Here is a 22,576-nt window from a genome sequence, read left to right as displayed (position 1 = left end):
AATAATTACAGATTACTATAAGCAATTATAAAATTGCTACACGCCATTAACAGACTATAATATTACAGGATTATAGGATTAAGTACAGATAATTAATTTTAGAATTATACTAATAAGTACACTCAATCCCAGGATTACACATAGTGCCTTTGCTTACTCCCTTTTAGTGCTATTCAGCTTTTTAACAAAAAAACACTTTCTCTTAACAGAAAACACACATAATAGAAATTTAATTCAGTTACCTTAGCTTGCTTGGTAACAGGAACAATGGTAGCCATCTTGAAGATGTGGGCACAGCAGACTGGGATAGGGACTGATTGAATATGTCCGTAAATACACCAGCCAGCTGGTCTGTGCATGCTCTGAGGACGCGGCTAGGGATGCCGTCTGGGCCGGCAGCCTTGCGAAGGTTAACACATTTAAATGTTTTACTCACGTTGGCCACGGTGAAGGAGAGCCCACAGGCTTTGGTACCGGGCTGTGACAGTTGTATTGTCCTCAAAGCGAGCAAAGAGGTTGTTTAATTTGTATGGGAGCAAGACGTTGATGTCCGCGAAGAGGATGGTTTTCCTTTTGTAATCCGTGACTGACTGTAGTCTCTGCCACATACGTCTCGTATTTGAGCCATTGATTTGTAACTCCATTTTGTCTCTATACTGACTCTTTGCTTGTTTGATTGCCTTGCGGAGGGAATAGCTACACTGTTTGTATTCATTTGTGTTTCCAGTCGCCCTGCCATGATTAAAAACAGTGGTACGCGCTTTCAGTTTTGCGTGAATGCTGCTATCAATCCCCAGTTTCTGGTTAGGGAAGGTTTTAATAGTCAGTGGGTACAACATCACCGATGTACTTGCTAATAAACCCGCTCAACAAGTGTAGTATACGTCAATGTTGGTGTTTGAGGCTACCCGGGAACATATCCCGGTCCACGTGATCGAAGCAATCTTGAAGAGTGGAATCCGATTGGTCAGACCAGCGTTGGATAGACCTGAGCATGGGCATTTCCTGTTTTAGTTTCTGTCTAGAGGCTTGGAGCATCGAAATGGAGTCATGGTCAGATTTGCTAAAGGGAGGGCGGGGGAGGGCTTTGTATGCATTGTGGAAGTTAGAGTACCAATGGTCCAGAATTCTACCAGCTCAACATGAAACATCTAAGAGGCCAGGCCTGGTGTTTATAGCAGATTTTGAAAAAGCCTTTGTTAAAGTAAGACTGGATTTTATTTATAAGAGTCTCTTATAAAATGGGTAAATGTAATGTATAGCAACCCCAGGTGAATAGTAAATAGTACAATCGTAAATAGTGGCTACTTCTCAGAGAGTGAATTGTCAAGAGGAGTATCTGCTGCCACCATATCTTCTCGTTATGGCCACCATAAATATGATCAAATAACAACATTAGAGGATTAGAAATTGGTTTGGTTTCTTGCTAGCTATTAAAATATGATCAAATAACAACATTAGAGGATTAGAAATTGGTTTGGTTTCTTGTTTGGCCTGATATGGTTCTCAATCAAAGGCAGGTGTTAGTCATTGTCTCTGATTGGGAAACATATTTAGGTAGCCTGTTGGGGTTTGTGGGTGGTTATTTTCAGTCTTTGTGTGTCTGCACCAGATAGAACTGTTTCGGTTGTGTTTTTGAAATGTTCAGTTTTCCATTAAAAAGATTAATACTAACCATATCAACTCTCTATCTCCAGACGACAACCGTTACAGTATGCCGATGACTGAAGTTTTATATTAAGTCCTCAAGCTCGATCCCTGCAATGTCTCATTGAAGATTAAGATAACTTAATTATGATAAATGTACCATATTACGTATTGGATCTTTAAAAAAATTAACTTTTACATTACCTTGCAGTTTCCCTATAAAATGGGCTGAAGGTGAAGTAGACACACTTGGTATTCATATATAAGTATCTCTCTTTTTCAAACAACCATTGCAGAGCTTGTTACAATTTCAATTTCTTGCCCCTGAAAAGATAAGACAAATATTACAACAAATGTGCTGGTTTATAAAAGACCTGTGTATATAGAAAAGGGTATTTTGTTAATTGGAATGCTAGAGTTATGTCTATCATGGAGTTATCAGAATATCAATCCAAGATTACAACCAAATGATTACGGCATTACCCCAAAAATGGAGGAGGCAGGTGGCAGCGGGAGGAGGTAGGAAACTGGTCTGTCTGCCCAATATAAAGGATCAAAACTGGCGGAGGAATAAAAATGGCATAAATAGGAAAGTATACCAGTTTCATTTAAGAACCAGGATGTTGGCAGCTGTGCAATACAGATTGCAAAATAGATGGGAAGATATTTGTTGATGTAATGATTCCATGGTACAGGGTGTATGAGTTGATATATAGAATGACACAAGATTCAAGCCTTCATGTTTTTCAGCTAAAATTAGTCTACATAATTTTTGCCACCAACAAAATTGTAAATATTTGGGGAATACAATCATCGCAGCGCTGCAAATTTTGTTGTGAGGATACAGAATCAATAGACCACTTGTTTTGGTATTGCCATCAGGTAAACTGTTTCTGGTCTCAGGTTCAGGATTGGCTAAAAAAGCAAAATATTAATCTAAAATTGACCCTAGAAACAGCATTGTTGGGAGATCTGGAGAGGCCTGGTCAGTCAATTACTAATATACCAATACTCTAATTAAAAGTATTTATGTTCATCTCGTCATCTGTGGATTCTAATCGATTAGATAGATTCAAATTGTATGCTAAACATCACAGCATAGTTGAAAGATACTGTATGTGGTGTGTAGAAATCTGAAGAGGGTGGCCAGCAGAGATAGGTGGGATGGGCTGAGGGAAGCTAAGGGTTGGGATATGGAATTGGAGACAAGTGGGAGTGGAGTTGCTGGACATGGGATAGAATGAAAAAAATAAAACAAATGAAAAAGTAAGTTGACACTGAGGGGCAACAATGTAACATCGAACGCATGTTTGCCTGAGGCTGATGCCACGTAGGTGTTTCTACTCATGTACACATGCATATAACACACACTCATTCAAACGCATACACATGCACATACACGAACACACACACACACACACATACAGTGTCTTCGGAAAGTAGTCAGACCCTTTGACTTTTTCCACATCTAAAATGTATTTAATATTTTTTTTTACCTCATCAATGTACTCACAATACCTCCATAATGACAAAACAAAAACAGGTTTTTTGATTTTTTTAAAAGTAATTTACCATAAAATAAAAATGGAAATATCACATTTACATACGTATTCAGACCCTTTACTCAGCACTTTGTTGAAGCACCTTTGGCAGCGAATCCAGCCTTGGGTCTTCTTGGGTATGATGCTACAAGCTTGGCACACCTGTATTTGCTCTGTTAGGTTGGATGGGGAGCGTTGCTGCACAGCTATTTTCAGGTCTCTCCAGAGATGTTCGATCAAATCAAATCAAATCAAATGTATTTATATAGCCCTTCTTACATCAGCTGATATCTCAAAGTACTGTACAGAAACCCAGCCTAAAACCCCAAACAGTAAGCAATGCAGGTGTAGAAGCACGGTGGCTAGGGGAAAAAAACTCCCTAGAAAGGCCAAAACCTAGGAAGAAACAGAGAGGAACCAGGCTATGAGGGGTGGCCAGTCCTCTTCTGGCTGTATAACAGAACATGGCCAAGATGTTCAAATGTTCATAAATGACCAGCATGGTCAAATAATAATAATCACAGTAGTTGTCGAGGTTGGAGCAAGTCAGCACCTCAGGAGTAAATGTCAGTTGGCTTTTCATAGCCGATCATTAAGAGTATCTCTACCACTCCTGCTGTCTCTAGAGAGTTGAAATCAGCAGGTCTGGGACAGGTAGCACTTCTGGTGAACAGGTCAGGGTTCCATAGCCGCAGGTAGAATGGTTGAAATTGGAGCAGCAGCACGGCCAGGTGGACTGGGGACAGCAAGGAGTCATCACGCCAGGTAGTCCTGAGGCATGGTCCGAAGGCTCAGGTCCCCCGAGAGAGAGAAAGAAAGAAAGAAAAAGAAAGAAAGAAAGAAAGAAAGAAAGAGAATTAGAGAGAGCATACTTAAATTCACACAGGATACCGGATAAGACAGGAGAAATACTCCAGATATAACAGACTGACCCTAGCCCCCCGACACATAAACTACTGCAGCATAAATACTGGAGGCTGAGACAGGGTTCAAGTCCAGGCTCTGGCAGGGCCACTCAAAAACATTCAGAGACTTGTCCCGATGCCCCTCCTGTGTTGTCTTGGCTGTGCTTAGGGTCGTTGTCCTGTTGGAAGGTGAACCTTCACCCCAGGCTGAGGTCCTGAGCACTCAGGAGCAGGTTCTCATAAAGAATATCTCTGTACTTGCTCCGTTCATCTTTGCCTTGATCCTGACTAGTCTCCCAGGCCCTGCCGCTGAAAACATTCCCACAGCATGATGCTACCACCAGCATAATTCCCTGTAAGGATGGTGCCAGGTTTCCTTCAGACGTGACGCTTGGCATTCAGGCCAAGGAGTTCAGCCTTGGTTTCCTCAGACCAGAAAATCTTGTTTCTCATGTTCTGAGAGTCTTTAGGTGCCTTTTGCTGGTGGCCTGGTGATTGGGAGTTTGGGCTGGTGGCTGAGAGGTGTAGACTGTGGACTGAAATGGAATGCAGAAGAGAAGGTAAAATTGGTCAGCAACGCTGAGATTGCGATTGAAAATGTTTGTGCTGCTTCTTGGTTGTCTTGGTTTACTGCACGCCAATACTGCAATGACCAACGAGTTCCCAATCACACCGAGGATAAAAGTTAGCCAGAATATTAGAAAGGTAATAAAGTTGTTTGTACCAACACCGAACTAAAGATTGTGCCTCCCTCTTACTTTGGTTAACTAACCCTTCACTTTGATTATTCATTGCTGACTTGTGCATCTCCCCCAGTTAGTCAACATACAATAACTGAAAAGTTCATTTTTACTCTATCCATCGTTATGTATGCTAAAATTGGCAAGTGTCTTCTTCAGTAGAACCAATCGTTTTGTATTTGAGGTAGAGAGCAACATCTGTCCAGTGAAGTCCACAAAACATATTTCATGTAACAAATGACCTACCCCACCCAGCAAACTGTCATTAAAAATACATTGAAAAGACGAATATGCCCGACGGCTAATATACGTTCGGTTTTGGTTTAAAGTGAAAGTTGAAAAGACATATTTTTCAGGTCGTTGTTTTAACGACTTGCAAATAACATAATTTCAATATACTTGTAGACTATACACATGGACGCAGTAACCAAAAATGATCTGTAATTTCTTAAAATGAACAATCACACTTCTCATTACATACTCCAGTATTTGCACAAAACATTCAGTCAAAGAATACTATCTAGTACAGTGATAACAGTCAAAATACAGTTAAGTTCAAATGAATATAATTAATTATATTAATTGAATAATTATCCATCAAAATTATAGATATATTTTGCTGCGTTAGCAACGGCCCTGTGTGGTGGTGACGTGGAAACCACCACCCACATCTCTACCAGGAGCATGCTTGAGGTCTGCCACAGCTCTCCAAACATCATGGTCAGTTGCCTGGCTGTTCCAATTCTTGACTGCAGTTGCAACACCAAAATAAACACAGTAAGTTATAGAAAAGACTAATGGATATGGAGCATCTTACAGGTTCCCCACGGCACTTAAATCAGCATTCAGGGCTCAAACCACCGGTTTATCACTAACCAATGGTGGCTATTTTGTGTTGTGCAGTAATAATGATAATGTATTACATTAATTCAGAATCATTTAGAAGTGGATAAATGTGTTTGCTTTTCTGTGTCCATCTGTCACAACTTCTGCCGAAGTCGAAGCCTCTCCTGGTTCGGGCGGTGCTCAGCGGTCGAGGTCACCGGTCTTCTAGCCATCATTGATCCATTTTTCATTTTCCATTGGTTTTGTCTTGTCTTCCTACACGCCTGGTTTCAATCCCATTCATTACCTGTTGTGTGTTTAACCCTCTGTTTCCCCTCATGTCTTTGTCAGAGATTGTTTGTTATTTCAGTGTTGTGTTGTTTTGTATTGGTGCGCGATCGGGTCCTCGTACCCACTTTGTTTTATTTGTTACATTTAGTGTTGGAGTTATGTTTTCGTCTGTTGTTATTAAATAACTCCATTACACTCAGTTTGATTTTCCTGCGCCTGACTTCCCTGCCACCTATACACACGACTCTGACACCATCAAAGACAAAACGCAATTTACAAGATAATTTTGTCCTCAGGGGCTGACAATTGATCAGGGTTGGGCTCAAACTTGCATGCGTGTAGAAAAGACGTAGAAAAGACAAGGCCCTGTTTGAATGGCGCAAGTTGTTTCTTTCACTCCTCCCTAATAGACTTATTATAAACACATGAATTGGTAAACTCTGAACAATGTAGCCTAATATATTTGTCAGTGTGCGGAGATCCCAAGTTTTTTTTAAATCAACTTGAAATGGGGAATGTTAAGCCGACTGGTTGCTCAAGAGACAAAGGCAATGTCAGACATTGGGGGGTCAATGCAATGCAATGCAATGGGTTGGTCAATGCAATGCTGTAGGCTACTACATTTTTCTTGTCTAATTGCTTGGTACAGTGTAAACAACACAAAATAAAGTATACGTGTACAAGAGAGTTGATCTGTACTAATGAAAAAAATTATAAAGCCTTTATTGTTATTATTAGGCCATTGTAGGCTAATTATTCAAGAGAATGCTTGACTGCATTTAAATGCAGGACTAGTAGGCTGTGTGATGAAGATAAGTAATAATGACTAATTGATAACAGGCCAGAAAGCTAAACAAAACCAGCATAATGACATACTAGAGTCTGCTCTAACGAAGAAAAAAATGGTAAAGAATTTATTAGGGCTACAGCATAGGAACATTTAAAAAAAATAGAATTAGAGAAAATGTCACGCTGGGCGGACCGTCATACATTTTTAGAACTTGGGAGTCAATAGGTTAATAGGCCATTAAGGTCACGTGATTACCTCATTCAAAATTGTCAAGCTCCTAAAACCATTCTTCGCAAAGATGGACTACACAAATTACCACCATGCAAATGAATAATTTGTTTAGAAGAATCTAGCCTATTAAAACAGACAGAGCAGGTCATTTTGATTGTGCGACCCTTTAAGCAATGGGAGGGTGTAGTAAAGGCTTTTCTTATGCACAACGCAACTCAGCGTAACTGGATACAGACTGTAACCATGTATTGTCTGATTACGGTACCACAAAACCCAGAAAACGTTGCTTTTACGGCTATGGCACTCACAGCCATGATAAAAATGTGATTATAACACATGGGCTCTCATGTATTATTGCTTAAATATACCATGGCTGTCAACCAATCAGCTTTTAGGGCTCAAACCACCCAGTTATTAATACAAAATATACTACAGAATAATGACATGTTTGTAGGTACCGTTGACAACAGAGTACACAGATGTGTTTCCTAATTCCCACTTTGTGTGATGGCCGTTGAAGTTGAAGAAGGACATCAGACCATTGGTAAAGAGCCTGAAAGTCAAGCACACATAGGATGTACTTTATGAATTGAACACTTTCAAACTGCTGAGGAGATAAGGCTGGATTGTTGCTTTGTTGTCTTTGATGCTGACAGTTTGTATCACTAACGATACCTTTAAAATTACTTTGTTATTGGATCCATTCTAAAGATATGACAACCCTATCTATGACCTTGTTGGCACAGTCCTTTGTGTCCTCACCACCAATTTTGCTTAACCTTGCAATCTGTGTCAAGAGACTTTGTTTGAAACATCGGAAGTTATGCAGTAACAACTGTTTCTGAATGACTACTTTTTTTAGTATTATACAGGCATTGCTTGTAAGAGTGGAATTAACTAATTGTATCACTTTAGGTAGGGTGAATAATGCTGACTAAATCTACAGTGTAAATTAAATGTCAAAATAAATTTCAGTTTCACCATCAGATTCTGTGCATCCGCACTTTGGAGCTGCTGCCCTAGTTGCTCAACGTCTTGCTCTGTCTCCATCCTCTTGACATGGAATTAAAGAGTCTTGGGGCTCTGCTCTCCCAACACGTTTCACCTCCTCCTTCAATATCTCCACCAATTTAGTTAGGACACACTTCTGAAATTCTGAAAGGAGAACATTTTGTTGACACTTGAAATATGTGGTTGTCACACGCAAGAGGATCCTGACAGATGAGATTGTGGATTGCAAATATAAGTTACATTTTACTTTCAATAATACATATAATTCAACGTTTCAATAGTATTCTATATTCTAATGGATTCAGTGTTGAACTTTAACACAAGTTTCAATTTTGTAGTACATTTTGAGTCGTTCCACGAAATAGGGGCCTTTTGATTTAGTGCATAATTGATACATAAACTATCAGAGAGAATTAAATGGCACACATTTCGTGGAACAATCCACTTACTGGCATTATTCATGGGAAACAGTTCTGGTCTAGCGGAGGGAAAGGGAGGGTGAGAGCTGCGATGCCCTTGGCTCCGTTAGGATTGGCAAGCAGAAGCCCTGGATGAATCTGCAAAATTCAAAGCCAACTCAGTGTCAACACAAGAGGTAAACAGCAAAAAGAAATAGCATTTGATTTTTGTAAACCTATGCACTACAATGCATATTTTAAGGATAGTTTTAATCTTCAGTTATCAAGACTGAACATGATGTGTATAATTTCTGCTCATTGTAAGGAAACCAGCACTGATGAGCGAACGTGTCCCCATCGTGTGCTTGTTGTCTGTGTGTGCTCTTTAGTTACTACATATCTGCTCTCACCTTGTCTGATAGAGTAACAGGATGGAGATGGAGAACATCTGTGCTCTCTGCTCTGGAGGTGGGACTGGCTAGTAGAAGCCCTGGATGATTCTGCAACATTCAACCAATGAACAAACCTTCTTAAAAACTTTAAGAAGTTTAAGACCGGTTAGCTGATTAAGAATTCTAGACTTGTCTGGCAAGCTTTACTCTTGACCTACTGTGTGCGAAGTGAGATGTGGAAGGAGAGCATCTGGAACGGCCGGCTGAATCCCTGAATTTCCCTGAAACACAAATAAAAACCCAATCTGTGTTTAGTCCAGATAGCAAACAGGTACACCAAATGGCAGAGGGAGAGTTCGAGCTGTTGTGTCCGCTGAATCGACTCCTGGCCAAACTGTTGGATGGTCCTGAAACACAAACATTATCTAAACCTTTTTCTGTCTGTAGGTGGACTACACATTTGATTACTTAACTATTGTCACTTACCAAATACATCCCGAACATGGCTAGAAGAGGAAGAACGAGAGCGGTTTCGTGAGGCAAGGAAACCTCTCAAGCCAGCGAGGGCGTGAAAGCCCGATGTGGTGGCTTAGGCACCCCTGGTTCAATCGGCGGTGGAATCCACCCCGACGTCACCAACAAAACAAAAAAACAAACAAAAGAACTCCTGGACCGACTGGAGGAACAAGAACTGATAATCTGGATGAGGCCCGACGTGGGCTGGGTGCCATCCGAGCCAACTGGGGCAAGGAAATCTCTCGAGCCAGCTAGGGCGTAGATCACGACGAGCTGGATAGGCACTCCCAATTCCATCGGTGGCGACCCAGAGCCGATGCCACCATACCAACCAGAGCGCCAGTACTCCCCGATGCTTCGTGTAATGTCTTCTGCATTCTGTCACATTAGTTGACGCTGGAGAGACGAAGCAGTTAATCATTTAATAAGGATCGGACATGGAACGAGACAGGAACAGCGTCAGCATACAAGAAAACATAGACAAAAAAAACAATCAATGCAGAAGCGGGGAACAGAGCAGGGGAACTGACAAATATAGCCAAGGTAATAACAGGTGATGAGTGAGTCCGGGTGAGTCCAATATCGCTGATGCGCATGACAAGGGAAGGCAGGTGTGCGTAATGGATGATAGGAGTGCGTGATGCATGGCAGCCCTCGAGCGCCAGGTGTGGGGGGAAGAGCAGGAAGCGCAGGAGCAGACGTGACATAATTTGTGCATGACAATAATTTTTCCAACAATTGTTTACAGACAGATTATTTCACTTATAATTCACTGAATCGCAATTCCAGTGGGTCAGAAGTTTACATACACTAAGTTGACTGTGCCTTTAAGCAGCTTTGAAAATTCCAGAAAATTATGTCATGGCTTTAGAAGCTTCTGTTAGGCTAATTGACATAATTTGAGTCAATTGGAGGTGTAACTGTGGATGTATTGCAAGGCCTACCTTCAAACTCAGTGCCCCTTTGCTTGACATCATGGGAAAATCAAAAGAAATCAGCCAAGACCTCAGAAAAAAATTATAGACCTCCACAAGTCCGGCTCAGCAAGGAAAAAGTCACTGTTCCAAAACCTCCATAAAAAAGCCAGACTACGGTTTGCAACGGCACTTAGGGACAAAGATCGTCAATGTCCTCTGGTCTCATTAAACAAAAATAGAACAGTTTGGCCATAATGACCATTGTTATGTTCGGAGGAAAAAGTGGGAGGATTGCAAGCCGAAGAACACAATCCCAACTGTGAAGCACGGGGGTGGCAGCATCATGTTGTGAGGGTGCTTTGCTGCAGGAGGGACTGGTGCACTTCACAAAATAGATGGAATCATGAGGGAGGAAATTATGTGGATATATTGAAGCAACATCACAAGACATCAGTCAAGGAAGGTAAAGCTTGGTCGCAAATGGGTCTTCCAAATGGACAATGACCCCAAGCATACTTCCAAAGTTGTGGAAAAACGGCTTAAGGACAACAAAGTCAAGGTATTGGAGTGGCCATCACAAAGCCCTGACTTCAATCCTATAGAAAATTTGTGGGCAGAACTGAATAAGTGCGAGCAAGGAGGCCGACAAACCGGAGTCAGTTACACAATCTCTGTCAGGAGGAATGGGCCAAAATGCATTTATTGTGGGAAGCTTGCGGAAGGCTACCCGAAACATTTGACCCAAGTTAAACAATTTAAAGGCAATGCTACCAAATACTAATTGAGTGTATGTAAACTTCTGACCCACCATTCTCTCTATTATTATTCTGACATTTCACATTCTTAAAATAAAGTGGTGATCCTAACTGACCTAAGACAGGGAATTTTACTAGGATTAAATGTCAGGAATTGTGAAAAATGTAGTTTAAATGTATTTGGCTAAGGTGTATGTAAACTTCCGACTTCAACTTTATAAGACACTTATATGTACCGACATTTGTTGTTTCTTTAAAATCTGCGATCTTGACACGGCGCTGCATGATTTACAATTGTCCTGCTGGCGGGACGCCGTTCCCTAAGAAGTCCTCTTAAACAGTTTTGAAAAGGTTTAACAGTGCAGTTTGGAAGGGCATTTGTTTGTTGTTGTTTTATTAGGCATGGACAACATAACAGTACACAACATTGATTATTTAAGTGCATAAGTTAACCAAGATTTTCGTAATATGACTAAACCAATCAAATGTAATTGTTGTTATATTACAATAGAATATTACATAATGTTAGTTTATAATTTGTACAGGTATTTTTCCCATTACATTTTCAAATGCAAAAACACTGCATTCATGAAATACTTTTCACAAGACAAGTTTTACTATTGCATGCATAACAAGACCCACAAACACTTAATCAGACTAGATTTCACATCAATGGCAACATACAAAACAAAACACCGTTTTGTGTGAGCTCCTAAAAGCAGCAAAGGGGAATATAAAGCATATTTTTATGCATAGAAGAACAGATACAAAATGCAGACAAATAGAAAAACACATAACATGAACAACAACCCATTGATAGCAGACACTAGCGTCATTAGAACACGGTGCTAGGATGAGGTGAATAGCCCTTTGAGCCAGTAGAATCATTTTGAAGCATTACCAAAAAAATCTGAAAGCTATGAAAAATACATCTAAACAAGAACTTTCCCTTAGAGCTAAGATTATAAGGCTATTGATGAACTCAAAGACTGCATATTGTGATCCCAGCAGGCTAAATATTAGGTGCCAAGATTGTGTCACTATGTACAAACAAAGGAGACTGGCTGGTGTTAGTGTGCTAATGTTGTCGAGGGTTGTTATGAGTTTTTCAAATGGATATATTATTTCTCTTCTTCATCCTTTTCCCTCTCTGTTGGATCTAAAGACAGCTCAGAAGATGGTGCTCCAGCGTTTGGGAGGAGGGCGGGACTTGGTCTCCTGTAGACAGAGGGAAGTAGAAGTAATACATTAGATGATTGACATCTGAATAATAAATTATATACAACCAAAGGAGGAAATACAGAGTTTAAAAGTGCTTGTCATGGTTTGACGAGTGTCTCTGTATTCGATGGAAATAAGTATTTCTATTTTCCATGAGATAAGATTGGGGTTTAAATTGTTATTTGTATTTATATGATTGTCAAATGTCACATTTTCAGGGATTCTTAATTAGTACATACTCTCTGGAAAGGGAGGTAGGTATAGGTATAGGGTAGGTATGAGATAGGTATGAGGTAGGTATAAAGACATCAATAAATAATACCATCAATAAAAAGAGTGATGCAATAGAGATTAAACTGAAAAAGCATGAAAAAGCAAAACTGAAAAAGCAAAATACACAGTTTGTAATTCATTTCCCTAATACCTATATATTTACATGAAAATTGCCTAGCCAAATAGTGTAATTACAGTGCACTTACATATCTGTTTGCTTACTGTTATACCTGTTTATAACAATGTGTTCCTACACTGTGATTACACTGTAACTACTATGTAAATGTATAGGAACGTATATCAAGTGGAACCAAACCTTAAATATATGTGATTTTTTCATTTAATTAATTGCTGATGCATATTTGTTAGCTTATTATGATGGCAAATACATCTCAATGTAATTAGCTTTTTGGGGATTTTATGTATAGATGAATGATGATTCAGGATGGATATGGCTAGGTTACAACTCTAATTTACTCACTGATTCATGATATCACCACTGTTGTTTTGAGAGGTAAAAAAAAACAAGAAAACAATGTTTATCAGGTGCATCTTTAGACAGTGTAACTGTGTAGTGACAAGATAAACTTGCGACACAAAAGTCAGGATGTCTCACCAGGTTGAAGATTTTGGACAGTGTTCCTTGGTCTCTGCGGCGTCTGTGAGGTGACTTTGTGGCATCAGCACGCGGTGGCGTGGCCTAGAACAAAATGCTTTATAAACACAAGGAACATGGCTGGACCTGAAACCTTATCAGTGCTCAGTTCTTATTAGATGAAGTAGGGAGAGAGGACACCAAAATGGTGTCGAACTAGTAGTTATATTGAGTTTGAAAATATTTTGATAAATACAATGGGTATAAATGTTATATATATATGTTATATATGTTATATGTATATACTACAATTCTCGTTTGCATTAAATCTAGAAATGTCATGTTGCTATCCAAATGAATTGGCTTCATTCAGTTATCTATTAGTGTAAAAGAATGCTGTGAATTAGACAGGAAGAGAGATAAATAAAGAACGACCAGCATTACAGCGCCCTTTAGGGGGAGATATGGAAGTCAAAGGCATGCATTACTTCAGAACACACATAACACAGACAACTGGTGAAGAGCACATTTCAACTCTTACACACTGGACAGCTCACTCTATGGACACAGAGGAGTTGAATGAAGAAACACACAAATGCAGGAAGATTAGTGAGTCACTATGAACAGAGGAGGGGGCAGAGAGGAAATAGTCTCAGACTGGTAAGGAAAGGAAAGGTGGAACTTTTGTATATAGGGGTCCCTGAGTCCTTAACGGTTGTGGTTCAGAAATAGTTGAGGAGTGTCAAAGTCATCCAGAAGCAGTGACTGAATTGAATCGTCAGAAACACAATGAAATATAATGGCACTGTAGTCTAAGCTACTTTTCCAGGAGAACGGCGTTCAACGTTGACATTTTCCATCAGAGTAAGAATAGTAACATTTCACGTAAACAATGTTTGACTTAGCAAAATTCAATTCAAGCTATGTATGGAAATATATATATTTTTGATGTTAACTGTCTTGAAGAATCACACAAGGGAAAGGATGCAGAGCTGGGAGAGTAAGAGTTAAGTAAAAGGGAAGAACAACATATCAAGACGGTCACAGAACGACATTAGAGAACGTCTTCAGACAGAGGGAGACATTGAGATGTCATTATTACGCACAGGGCTGTAAAGTCAGCAGTGTTTGGGGGGTTTAGGACTGAGTTTGAATGACCTACCAAGCCCAACACCTTCCTCCACTAGACATGAAAGAGAAAGAGAGGATCAGGAAGATTCATGAAGGCCTACTGGAGCAGCGCCTGTTACTATGACTGCTGAAAGTCTAGCTACCCAACTTGCACAGGCCCATGAAGAGATGTAAGTCATGCAATGTAAAAAGCAAGGACAGTTTAAAAGCTAATTAACATTGTTTTCTTGACAGAGGCCTAAAGAAACTGTAACCACAGTAAATCCAAAAATAATACAAAATGAGGAAATGGAACTCACCCTGGACTTGGGATGGGGAGAGGATGTTGCCTGAGGCTACAGAACACAACAAATGATGAGGTCCTATTCTATGAGTTCAAAGATGGTTACATGAAGACATTGGCTAATTGGTCAAATCCTTTGCAACACCAGAATTTGATTTTAAAAAACTTTATTTTTTTCAAGATTTTCAAGCAACGGTGCAGGCCTAGAGACACAACTTGTCTTGTATTAAATAACTACTTTTTCAACTTTACAATTGTTTATATAACTAATCAAATACATGTTATAACAGATACAAATGCAGTGAGGTATTCAATCCTAAGATACTCACGCTCAAGCTCCTGAAGAAATGCATTACAGCATTCTCATTAGCCCGACGTCGAGGGGCTGGCTTGGGGGAGGTGGCATGACCCCGGAAGGACCCCTAAAGTTATAAACATGAGTCAAAAACTCACTGATGTCTTACTGCTACCGTTGGACATTCAGGCTCAATGAAATGTCTACATGGTTATAGAGCACATGTTAATCTACTCCATAAACATCTTTATATGTATTTGAAATACCGTTTTCAACCTGAGGTGACTTTCTGAATAGATACTATGCTCTGTATCTCTTCATAATAATTATTTGTTAATTTTATTTGTCATTTGTTACCTATCTATTTTTTACTTTAACACATATTTTTCTTAAAACTGCATTGTTGGTTAAGGGCTTGTAAGGGGGAGGTGGTATGATTCAGCGCATGTGACAAATAAAATTTGATTTGATTTAATGTTATGCATCTTAGTTCACCTAGTTAGTTTTCTTACATTGTCTGCTCAATGGAATTAGAAATTAAATTAAATGCATACAGATGAGTACAAAAAGGGTTGCATAACCAAATCCTCTCTCATGAAGGTGATTAGGAGTTGTTTTTTTAAAGCTGTCTGCCTGGAGGATTGCACTTCAATGGAAGATGCTCAAAACCTGTATAAAGAAACTATTCTAAAAACTATAATTGGGCAGAAAGAAATTCAGATTTCCAAGAAATTGGCAAACAATGAACCTATCTAGGAGTACAACTTTACTACAGCAAGAAAATTCAGCCGGAATTCGAGAATCCTCCCTTTTTTTTAGGTGTATGCAGATCATAACTACAGACGTAGGATCTTAATTTGATCACTCTTTTGTTGCTGCAAATGTTCCTACACTGCAGGAAATGCAGATGAGCTTCGTGATTTAGATACATTTCTGAAAACCCGTACTAACTCACATTTATATTAACAGTATTGCACTTTGTAGCCTACTTTTGTCCAGCCTAACTGCCAATCAAGAAACATTATTGGCTAAATGTTCAAATCTTGTTGGTGCAGGATTATTTTGCTACGACAATACTGGTCAAATTAAGATCCTACATATGTAACACAAACTACGGCATTATGTTAATTTACATTCTCATATCTGTAAGTGTTTAACACAAGCACAGAGCAGAGTAGAAGACAGGATATTCTTTCAGTATGTCTTCAATGGGAACATTTTCAATTTTCAGGTCTAAAATGCATATATATTGATAAAACATTGCAAACAAATGCATATCACCAGGGATAAGCTGTTGTTGACCTGCCATCACTCTGCAACGTGCCCCCTTCCTTAGATTTGGTTGCAATAAACTCTAGAGAAAATAAGCTAAAGGTGGAGCTCAGAATCATTTGGGGGTGTTTGATCGACATGCTCAGCATTAGGAAAAAACATTCAACCTTATAACCCGCAGAGGACCACCTGGTGCCTAATGCAGACAGATCACATTTGATAATCTGTTTGCTATCAAATCTGTACAGCTAAACCAATGGTGGTCAAAGTTTTATGAATTAAAATAAACTATGCAGTAGTTGTATTTCAAATACAAACACCAACCATCCAAGATCTGCCCACAAGTTCCCCTGAGAGCTGCCCCTAAACCTGACTGTTGATTCTAACTATTTCAATAATTTGAGGAACTCTAACTGCAAATATATTTTATGAGGTAAGGCACTGATTTTTCTACATTGGTAAAAACATTAAAGACATGCTTTGGAACTTTGGCAACTAGTAAGTATTTATTTTTACTCTTTTAAACTCTATCCTGGATGTGTCAATATGTAGTTCATACATGCATAATCTACGATCAGAATTTCTGTTGTACCTCAATTAGCCACGAAATCCCTAGTTTGAAAGTGACTGTTTACTGGAAGCTGTGCGGCGCCATTTTCACCCATGTGGGCCAGTCCCCTAGCAATTCAGGTTCCAGTCAATGAGCTTTAGCCCCTCCCCATTTGAGTGACAACTAGCAAGATGCACATACAACAGAGCGAGATAGAGAGAGAGCAATGGCGTGGTGCACATACTGTACCTGCACCTAAACTGAGTATACCAAACGTTAGGAACACCTTCCTAATATGGGGTTGTACCCCCCCTTTTTCCCTCAGAACAGCCTTAATTCGTTGGGGCACAGACTCTACAAGGTGTCAAAAGCGTTCCACAGGGATGCTTGCCCATGTTGACTCCAAAGCTTCCCACAGTTGTGTCAAGTTGACTGAATGTATCTTGATACACACAGAAAACTGTTGAGCATGAAAAACCTAGCAGCATTGCAGTTCTTGACACAAACCGGTGAACCTAGCACCTACTACCATACCCCATTCAGAGGCACTTGAATCTTTTGTCTTGCCCATTCACCTTCTGAATGGCACACAATCAATTGTCTCAATACTAAAAAATAATTATTTAACCTGTCTGCTCCCGTTCAAATACGCGGATTGAAGTGGGTTTAACAAGTGGCATTAAAAAGGGATCCTAGCTTTCATCTGCATTCACCTTGTATACTCAGTGTACGTGACGTAGTACACCATTTTCGGGGACCACTTTTGGCTCGTGAATGCTACTCTCTTAAAGAGAAAATAAATTAAATGTATTCCTGTTCATCAAAGCGAATTCCTGTTATCTTTAGCGGTTCTATAGCTAGCCTAAAAATATTCCTCAACATAGCTGCCATAGCATTAGCTACTCTTCCTGGGGTCTAGAAAAATGAAGTCAGTTATATACAATTTTACAAAAATTATATTACATTTCACAATAGATTTCACAACACATTAGCTCTAGAATAGAAATTACATTTAACCAATTATCTGAGATTATTACATTACATCAGGTATTCTAGCTCTACAAGTATTTTAGTTCTGCACAATTAGTAAATCACACATTTTCAAAGAATCTCTTTCTTGTCCGCAGACTTCAACACAAAAACTGGACAGATGCATCCTTACCATCGTCATCTTAGACCTCTATAGACTGGAAGAGTCTTTGTGAGGCAATTGGTTATGACAGTTGGTAACTCCAGATGCTCACCTTGCTCCCTTTCTTTTTGTCGCCTCCAAAGAAAGTGCTAATCTGATCCATCAGACCAGGGGCCTTCTTCCTCCTGCTCAGTCCAAATGAGCTTTGCCCTGAGCTACTCGCTGTGGTCATGCTGGACGATGATTAGGTTGGGTGGGGTTGAATGCTCTGTATCTGGGAGTAAGACTTCTTGCAAACAATCCAAACCAACTCTGTAAACTCTCTGCTGTTGCTCCTCTATCTATGTTACTTTTCTATCCGTCTGACGTTGGATGGGCAGTTTTTGAAGGTGTCGTCCCCATGCTCCAATGCACCATGGGAGATGATGCGGGTAAGGTGGGGGTAGGCGACCACAGTGGCATCCATGGTGCTGGCTTGACTCCAGGCATTCTTTGGTCCCTCAGTGCCTGCGGAGTCAGTCACTACCGCCCTCTGCATGGGCCAGCCATTGTTCTCTCCCCTCCCCCATCTGCCTCACCAAGTCTGAGGAACAACAAGGGTTATGTATGAGGCTGAACTAGGGCCCTGATGAGTAACAGTCTCCAGCACTGTGAACTCATTGTTGAAATGGACCCCATTTATCTTTTTGATAGATTATATTGAAATAGGATTTAAATTAGCCCTGTTTTCCATACAGAGTTGACTAGAAAAGGAAACACCCAAAAGCTAACAAATGTTCAAACATATGGAAACATATTAAAACAAACTATTTTAAAGAGAAATAATAACTACACAAATGTTATGGTCAGCCATGGAAAGAGCTTTGACCTCCATTACTGTTAATATGATATTGTAGGGCAGCCTCCGAAGAAACTCTTCTTAAAAACTGTATGCAAGGATTCTTCTGTGTTGTTTGAGGAATGCCTCATTATCTTTCCAACCCCCAATGTCACGCTTCTAGGTAGCAGAGGTTCTGTTGTCTTTACAGGTCAGTAGGTAGGTCTGATATCTGATTGGAGGTTAACTTCACGGTAATGCTATTGGTAAACAACTCAGATGTTTTAAAAGGGTCTTATATGTATTTTGTTCCTAAACTGCTGTGGTTCTTTCTTTCTGTTTCTCCCATGGTTCCTTCCTCTCTCTCTCTCTCTCTTTCTCTCTCTCTCTCTCTCTCTCTCTCTCTCTCTCTCTCTCTCTCTCTCTCTCTCTACCATGCTTAGAATAATGCCTTGTAAAGCTTGTTAATGCTTTGTAGCTTATGCTTTACGCCTTGTATGTGAATCCATTCATTTTACAAAGTAATTAAATACTATTCTATTTAGAATTCCATTCTCAGACATTTGCTGATTGCCTATTACTGTAACTCAACTATAGCCTTGCATGTTTTAATTATCTTTATGGAGTCAGATAAACATTTTAATAGGCTAATTAAATAGTCTTATCACAGGTCGCATGTAAGGTACATACAATATACACATATCAAATATTACCCCACTACAGTAAATGGTGACCCCAACGTGCTCTATCATTAGGATTTTGGAAGTATAGTAAATGGTGACTTCCGACTTGATCTTACGGATTCTTTGGATTAAGTTAGCGTTTATTCTATTATATTCCTCGATATATAACGAATACGTACTTTACGTGATGTCGAATATGCAAGCAACAGATATTTCTAAGCTATGGCAATCGACTTGTATTAATGATTTGATCAAATGGAACCAAATGGAACCTAGTCTTTGCTAGATAGATAGAGAGACCAGTACAGAAAGAGAGAGAGGAAGGAAGTGAGAAAGAAAGTGACAGAGGCAGAGAGAGAGGTGGGAAGAGAGTGAAAGACAGGGAGAGAGAGAGCGAAAGAGAAAGACAGCAGTGCAAATTTACTTAGAATTTTCATGTGTCTTGTTTGTCTCATGTCGTCAATGTGAGTGAATTTCTGTCCATCGTGTCCATCATCCGTCATCTGTTTTGTCTGTTTTCCCCATCCTTGTTTTCACTGCTTGGCCGGCTCCCCACCGCAAGAAGGTAGGTATTTTACTCATACAAATTATGATTTTCTGGATTTTTTTCTGCTCATTTTGTCTGTTTTAAGTGGGAGAACTTGCACAATTGGTGGCTGACTAAATACTTTTTTGCCCCACTGTATATGTCACTCCCTTTGATTCCTTCCCCAGGCGTTATTGACTCTGTTTCAGATTTATGTCTGTGTGCTTTTCTTGTTTTGTATTATGTTCCATTTATTTATTAAATGATTCACTCCCTGTACTTGCTTCCCGACTCCCAGTGCACATGTTACACAAGTAAAATGTTCAATTGACTGTTCAGTTGCCCAGTTCATTACTGGTCCTTCTCCCTAGCCATTAATCTTTTGTGTCCAAATAAAAATTTTGCCCAGGTTTGGTATGGAATTAGATATTGGTTTCTAGTTAGTGTTTGCATATCTGGAGGGTCTACATTTGTGTACGTAATATGGCAGGAGTGTCCGGGAGTCCATTACACAGCAGGGTTGAGTCATCACCATATTGCTATGCTTATTCAAGCCCCATCAGTTCAAACACTAAAAAGACAGAGTAGGGGGTTATAGCGGCCTTAATTAAATTGGCCTGTACCTTGACGTGGTGAGAGGGCTTCCAACTAAACCAAGCCAATGTTATTGAAAATAAAGTATCCATTGTTTGCTTTTCCATCCCACCACCCCTGACTGAGAGTGGCTGCCTTTCGAGGACACAGGAAGAACTTGCCGCAGCACCTGTCTCTTGATTTTGCCTCTTTCCTCATCCTCTCTCCTGTCTCTCCAGATGAAATTCTGCATCTAGTGACGTCTGATTGCCCAACAATCTGCCCACTCATTCCATCCCCTCCATCTCATCAAACCATCTAAATCTGTTAATGTCATGTCATTCATTATCTACTAAAAACATTTGCTAACCGTATCGTACTGGGCACATAATATATGAGATGCACAGATGAACTAAAAACACTAGCACTGCAAACACAGAACAAAGAGAGCAGCAGTGCATGGACTTCGTAGTCTCCCTCTTCAAGTCCCCCTTCCGAGACTAGCTGCCTGTTGAGAACCACTGACAAAAAAACATCTGTGAAAATAAATGAATGACAAGCCTGTGTCACAAAAATACAAACGTTTATTTATTAAAATCAGATAGGTTTTCATAGCTGTTTCACAAGGTATTCATTATTGTAAATTGTAAGGTATACTTTGATGGTATTTATTTGTTCCACATTATTAATTATTGTATTCTAGAATAGTTTGGACACATCTAATATTTATTTTTACTATTTTCTACTTTGTAGAATAATAGTGAAGACATCAAAACTATGAAAAAACACATATGGAATCATGTAGTTACCAAAAAAGTATATATATTTTAGATGTTAGATTCTTCAAAGCAGCCACCCTTTATCCTTGATGACAGCTTTGCACACTCTTGGCATTCTCTCAACCAGCTTCAGGAAGTAGTCACCTGGAATGCATATCAATTAACAGGTGTGAATTCTTAAAAGTTCATTTGTGTAATTTCTTTCCTCAAAGAGTTTGAGCCAATCAGTTGTGTTGTGACATGGTAGGGGTAGTATACAGAAGATAGCCCCATTTGGTAAAATACCAAGTCATTACCATCATTACTTTAAGACATGAAGGTCTGTCAATTCGTAAAATGTCAAGAACTTTGAAAGTTTCTTTAAGTGCAGTCGCAAAAACCATCAAGCTCTATGATGAAACTGGCTCTCATGAGGACCGCCACAGGAAAGGAATAGTTACCTTTGCTGCAGAGAGCATAAGCTAATTAGAGTTCACTGCACGTCAGATTGCAGCACAAATAAATGCTTCACACAGATCAAGTAACAGACACATCTCAACATCAACTCTTCAGAGGCGACTGCGTGAATCAGGCCTTCAAGGTAGGTGAACGGATGATCTCTGCATGTGTGGTTCCCAATGTGAAGCATGGAGCAGGATGTGTGATGGTGTGGGGGGGCTTTGCTGGTGACACTGTCAACGATTTATTTAGAATTTAAAACACCCTTGACCAGCATGGCTGCCACAGCATTCTGCAGCGATGCGCATCCCACCTGGTTTGCGCTTAGTGCGACTATAATTTGTTTTTCAACAGGACAATGACCCAACACACCTACAGGCTGTGCAAGGGCTACTACCAAGAAGGAGAGTGATGGAGTGCTACATCAGTTGAACTGGCTTCCACGATCACCTGACCTCAACCCAATTGACATGGTTTGGGATGAGTTGGACCGCAGAGTGAAAGAAAAGCAGCCAACAAGTTCTCAGCATATGTGGGATCTCATTCAAGACTTATGGGAAAGCATTCTTCATGAAGCTGGTTGAGAGAATGCCAAGAATGTGCAAAGCAGTCATCAAGGCAAAGGCTGGCTATTTGAAGAATCTCAAATATAAAATATATTTTGATTTGTTTAACACGTTTTTGTTTGGTTACTACATGATTCCATATGTGTTATTTCATAGTTTTGATGTCTTCACTATAATTCTACAAAGAAAAACTCTTGAATCAGTCGGTGTGTCCAAACTTTTGACTGGTACTGTATATATTCAACCACAAGGGTGTACTAATGTGCTATGCAAGATAGGAAAAAAATTATCATAATAGAGGACTTCTGAAATTATATTATTTCAGTTTAGATAAGCGAAGGGCAGGTTAAACTAAAAACATGACAGCGAGACAAGCCAGTGCATGAATCAAATGGATTTGCATATGAATGGATTGGGAATTAGCTGACTTCGTGATCTGTAAGGTAAGTAACTTTAATGTGTCAAGCAGATTACACGTTTTCT

At 39.7% G+C, this 22,576-nt stretch overlaps 1 protein-coding gene and 1 long non-coding RNA gene across 6 annotated transcripts; both read right to left on the bottom strand.

The window, feature by feature from the left end:
- Nucleotides 1–4,219: 4,219 nt before the first annotated feature.
- Nucleotides 4,220–10,108, bottom strand: LOC110517130. Of its 2 annotated transcripts, XR_005041354.1 has the most exons (6): nucleotides 8,990–10,108; nucleotides 8,790–8,879; nucleotides 8,431–8,538; nucleotides 7,952–8,125; nucleotides 7,429–7,523; nucleotides 4,220–4,629 (listed from the first exon to the last, which is right to left on the bottom strand). It is a non-coding gene; the product is annotated as an uncharacterized LOC110517130 (long non-coding RNA). The 2 variants fall into 2 exon arrangements; XR_005041353.1 differs by lacking the exon at nucleotides 4,220–4,629 and having other exon boundaries at nucleotides 4,928–7,523.
- Nucleotides 10,109–11,329: 1,221 nt separating this feature from the next.
- LOC110517827 lies at nucleotides 11,330–18,111 on the bottom strand. 4 transcript variants are annotated; one of them, XM_036971414.1, is made up of 7 exons: nucleotides 17,824–18,111; nucleotides 14,792–14,884; nucleotides 14,479–14,514; nucleotides 14,211–14,231; nucleotides 13,070–13,153; nucleotides 12,935–12,952; nucleotides 11,330–12,177 (listed from the first exon to the last, which is right to left on the bottom strand). In XM_036971414.1, the coding sequence occupies exons 1-6, from the start codon at nucleotides 17,941–17,943 to the stop codon at nucleotides 12,947–12,949; spliced, it is 360 nt and encodes a 119-aa protein (XP_036827309.1). In that variant the 5' UTR covers nucleotides 17,944–18,111; the 3' UTR covers nucleotides 11,330–12,177; nucleotides 12,935–12,946. The 4 variants fall into 4 exon arrangements, with proteins under 4 accessions (XP_036827309.1, XP_036827307.1, XP_036827310.1 ...); XM_036971412.1 differs by lacking the exon at nucleotides 12,935–12,952; XM_036971415.1 differs by lacking the exon at nucleotides 14,211–14,231.
- Nucleotides 18,112–22,576: the final 4,465 nt, after the last annotated feature.

The sequence above is a fragment of the Oncorhynchus mykiss genome, chromosome 32 (genome assembly GCF_013265735.2).
Source record: "Oncorhynchus mykiss isolate Arlee chromosome 32, USDA_OmykA_1.1, whole genome shotgun sequence".
Classification (NCBI taxonomy): Eukaryota; Metazoa; Chordata; class Actinopteri; order Salmoniformes; family Salmonidae; genus Oncorhynchus; species Oncorhynchus mykiss.
The sequence above is the reverse complement of the archived record's forward strand: the minus strand, read 5'-3'. Positions and strand labels throughout refer to the sequence as shown.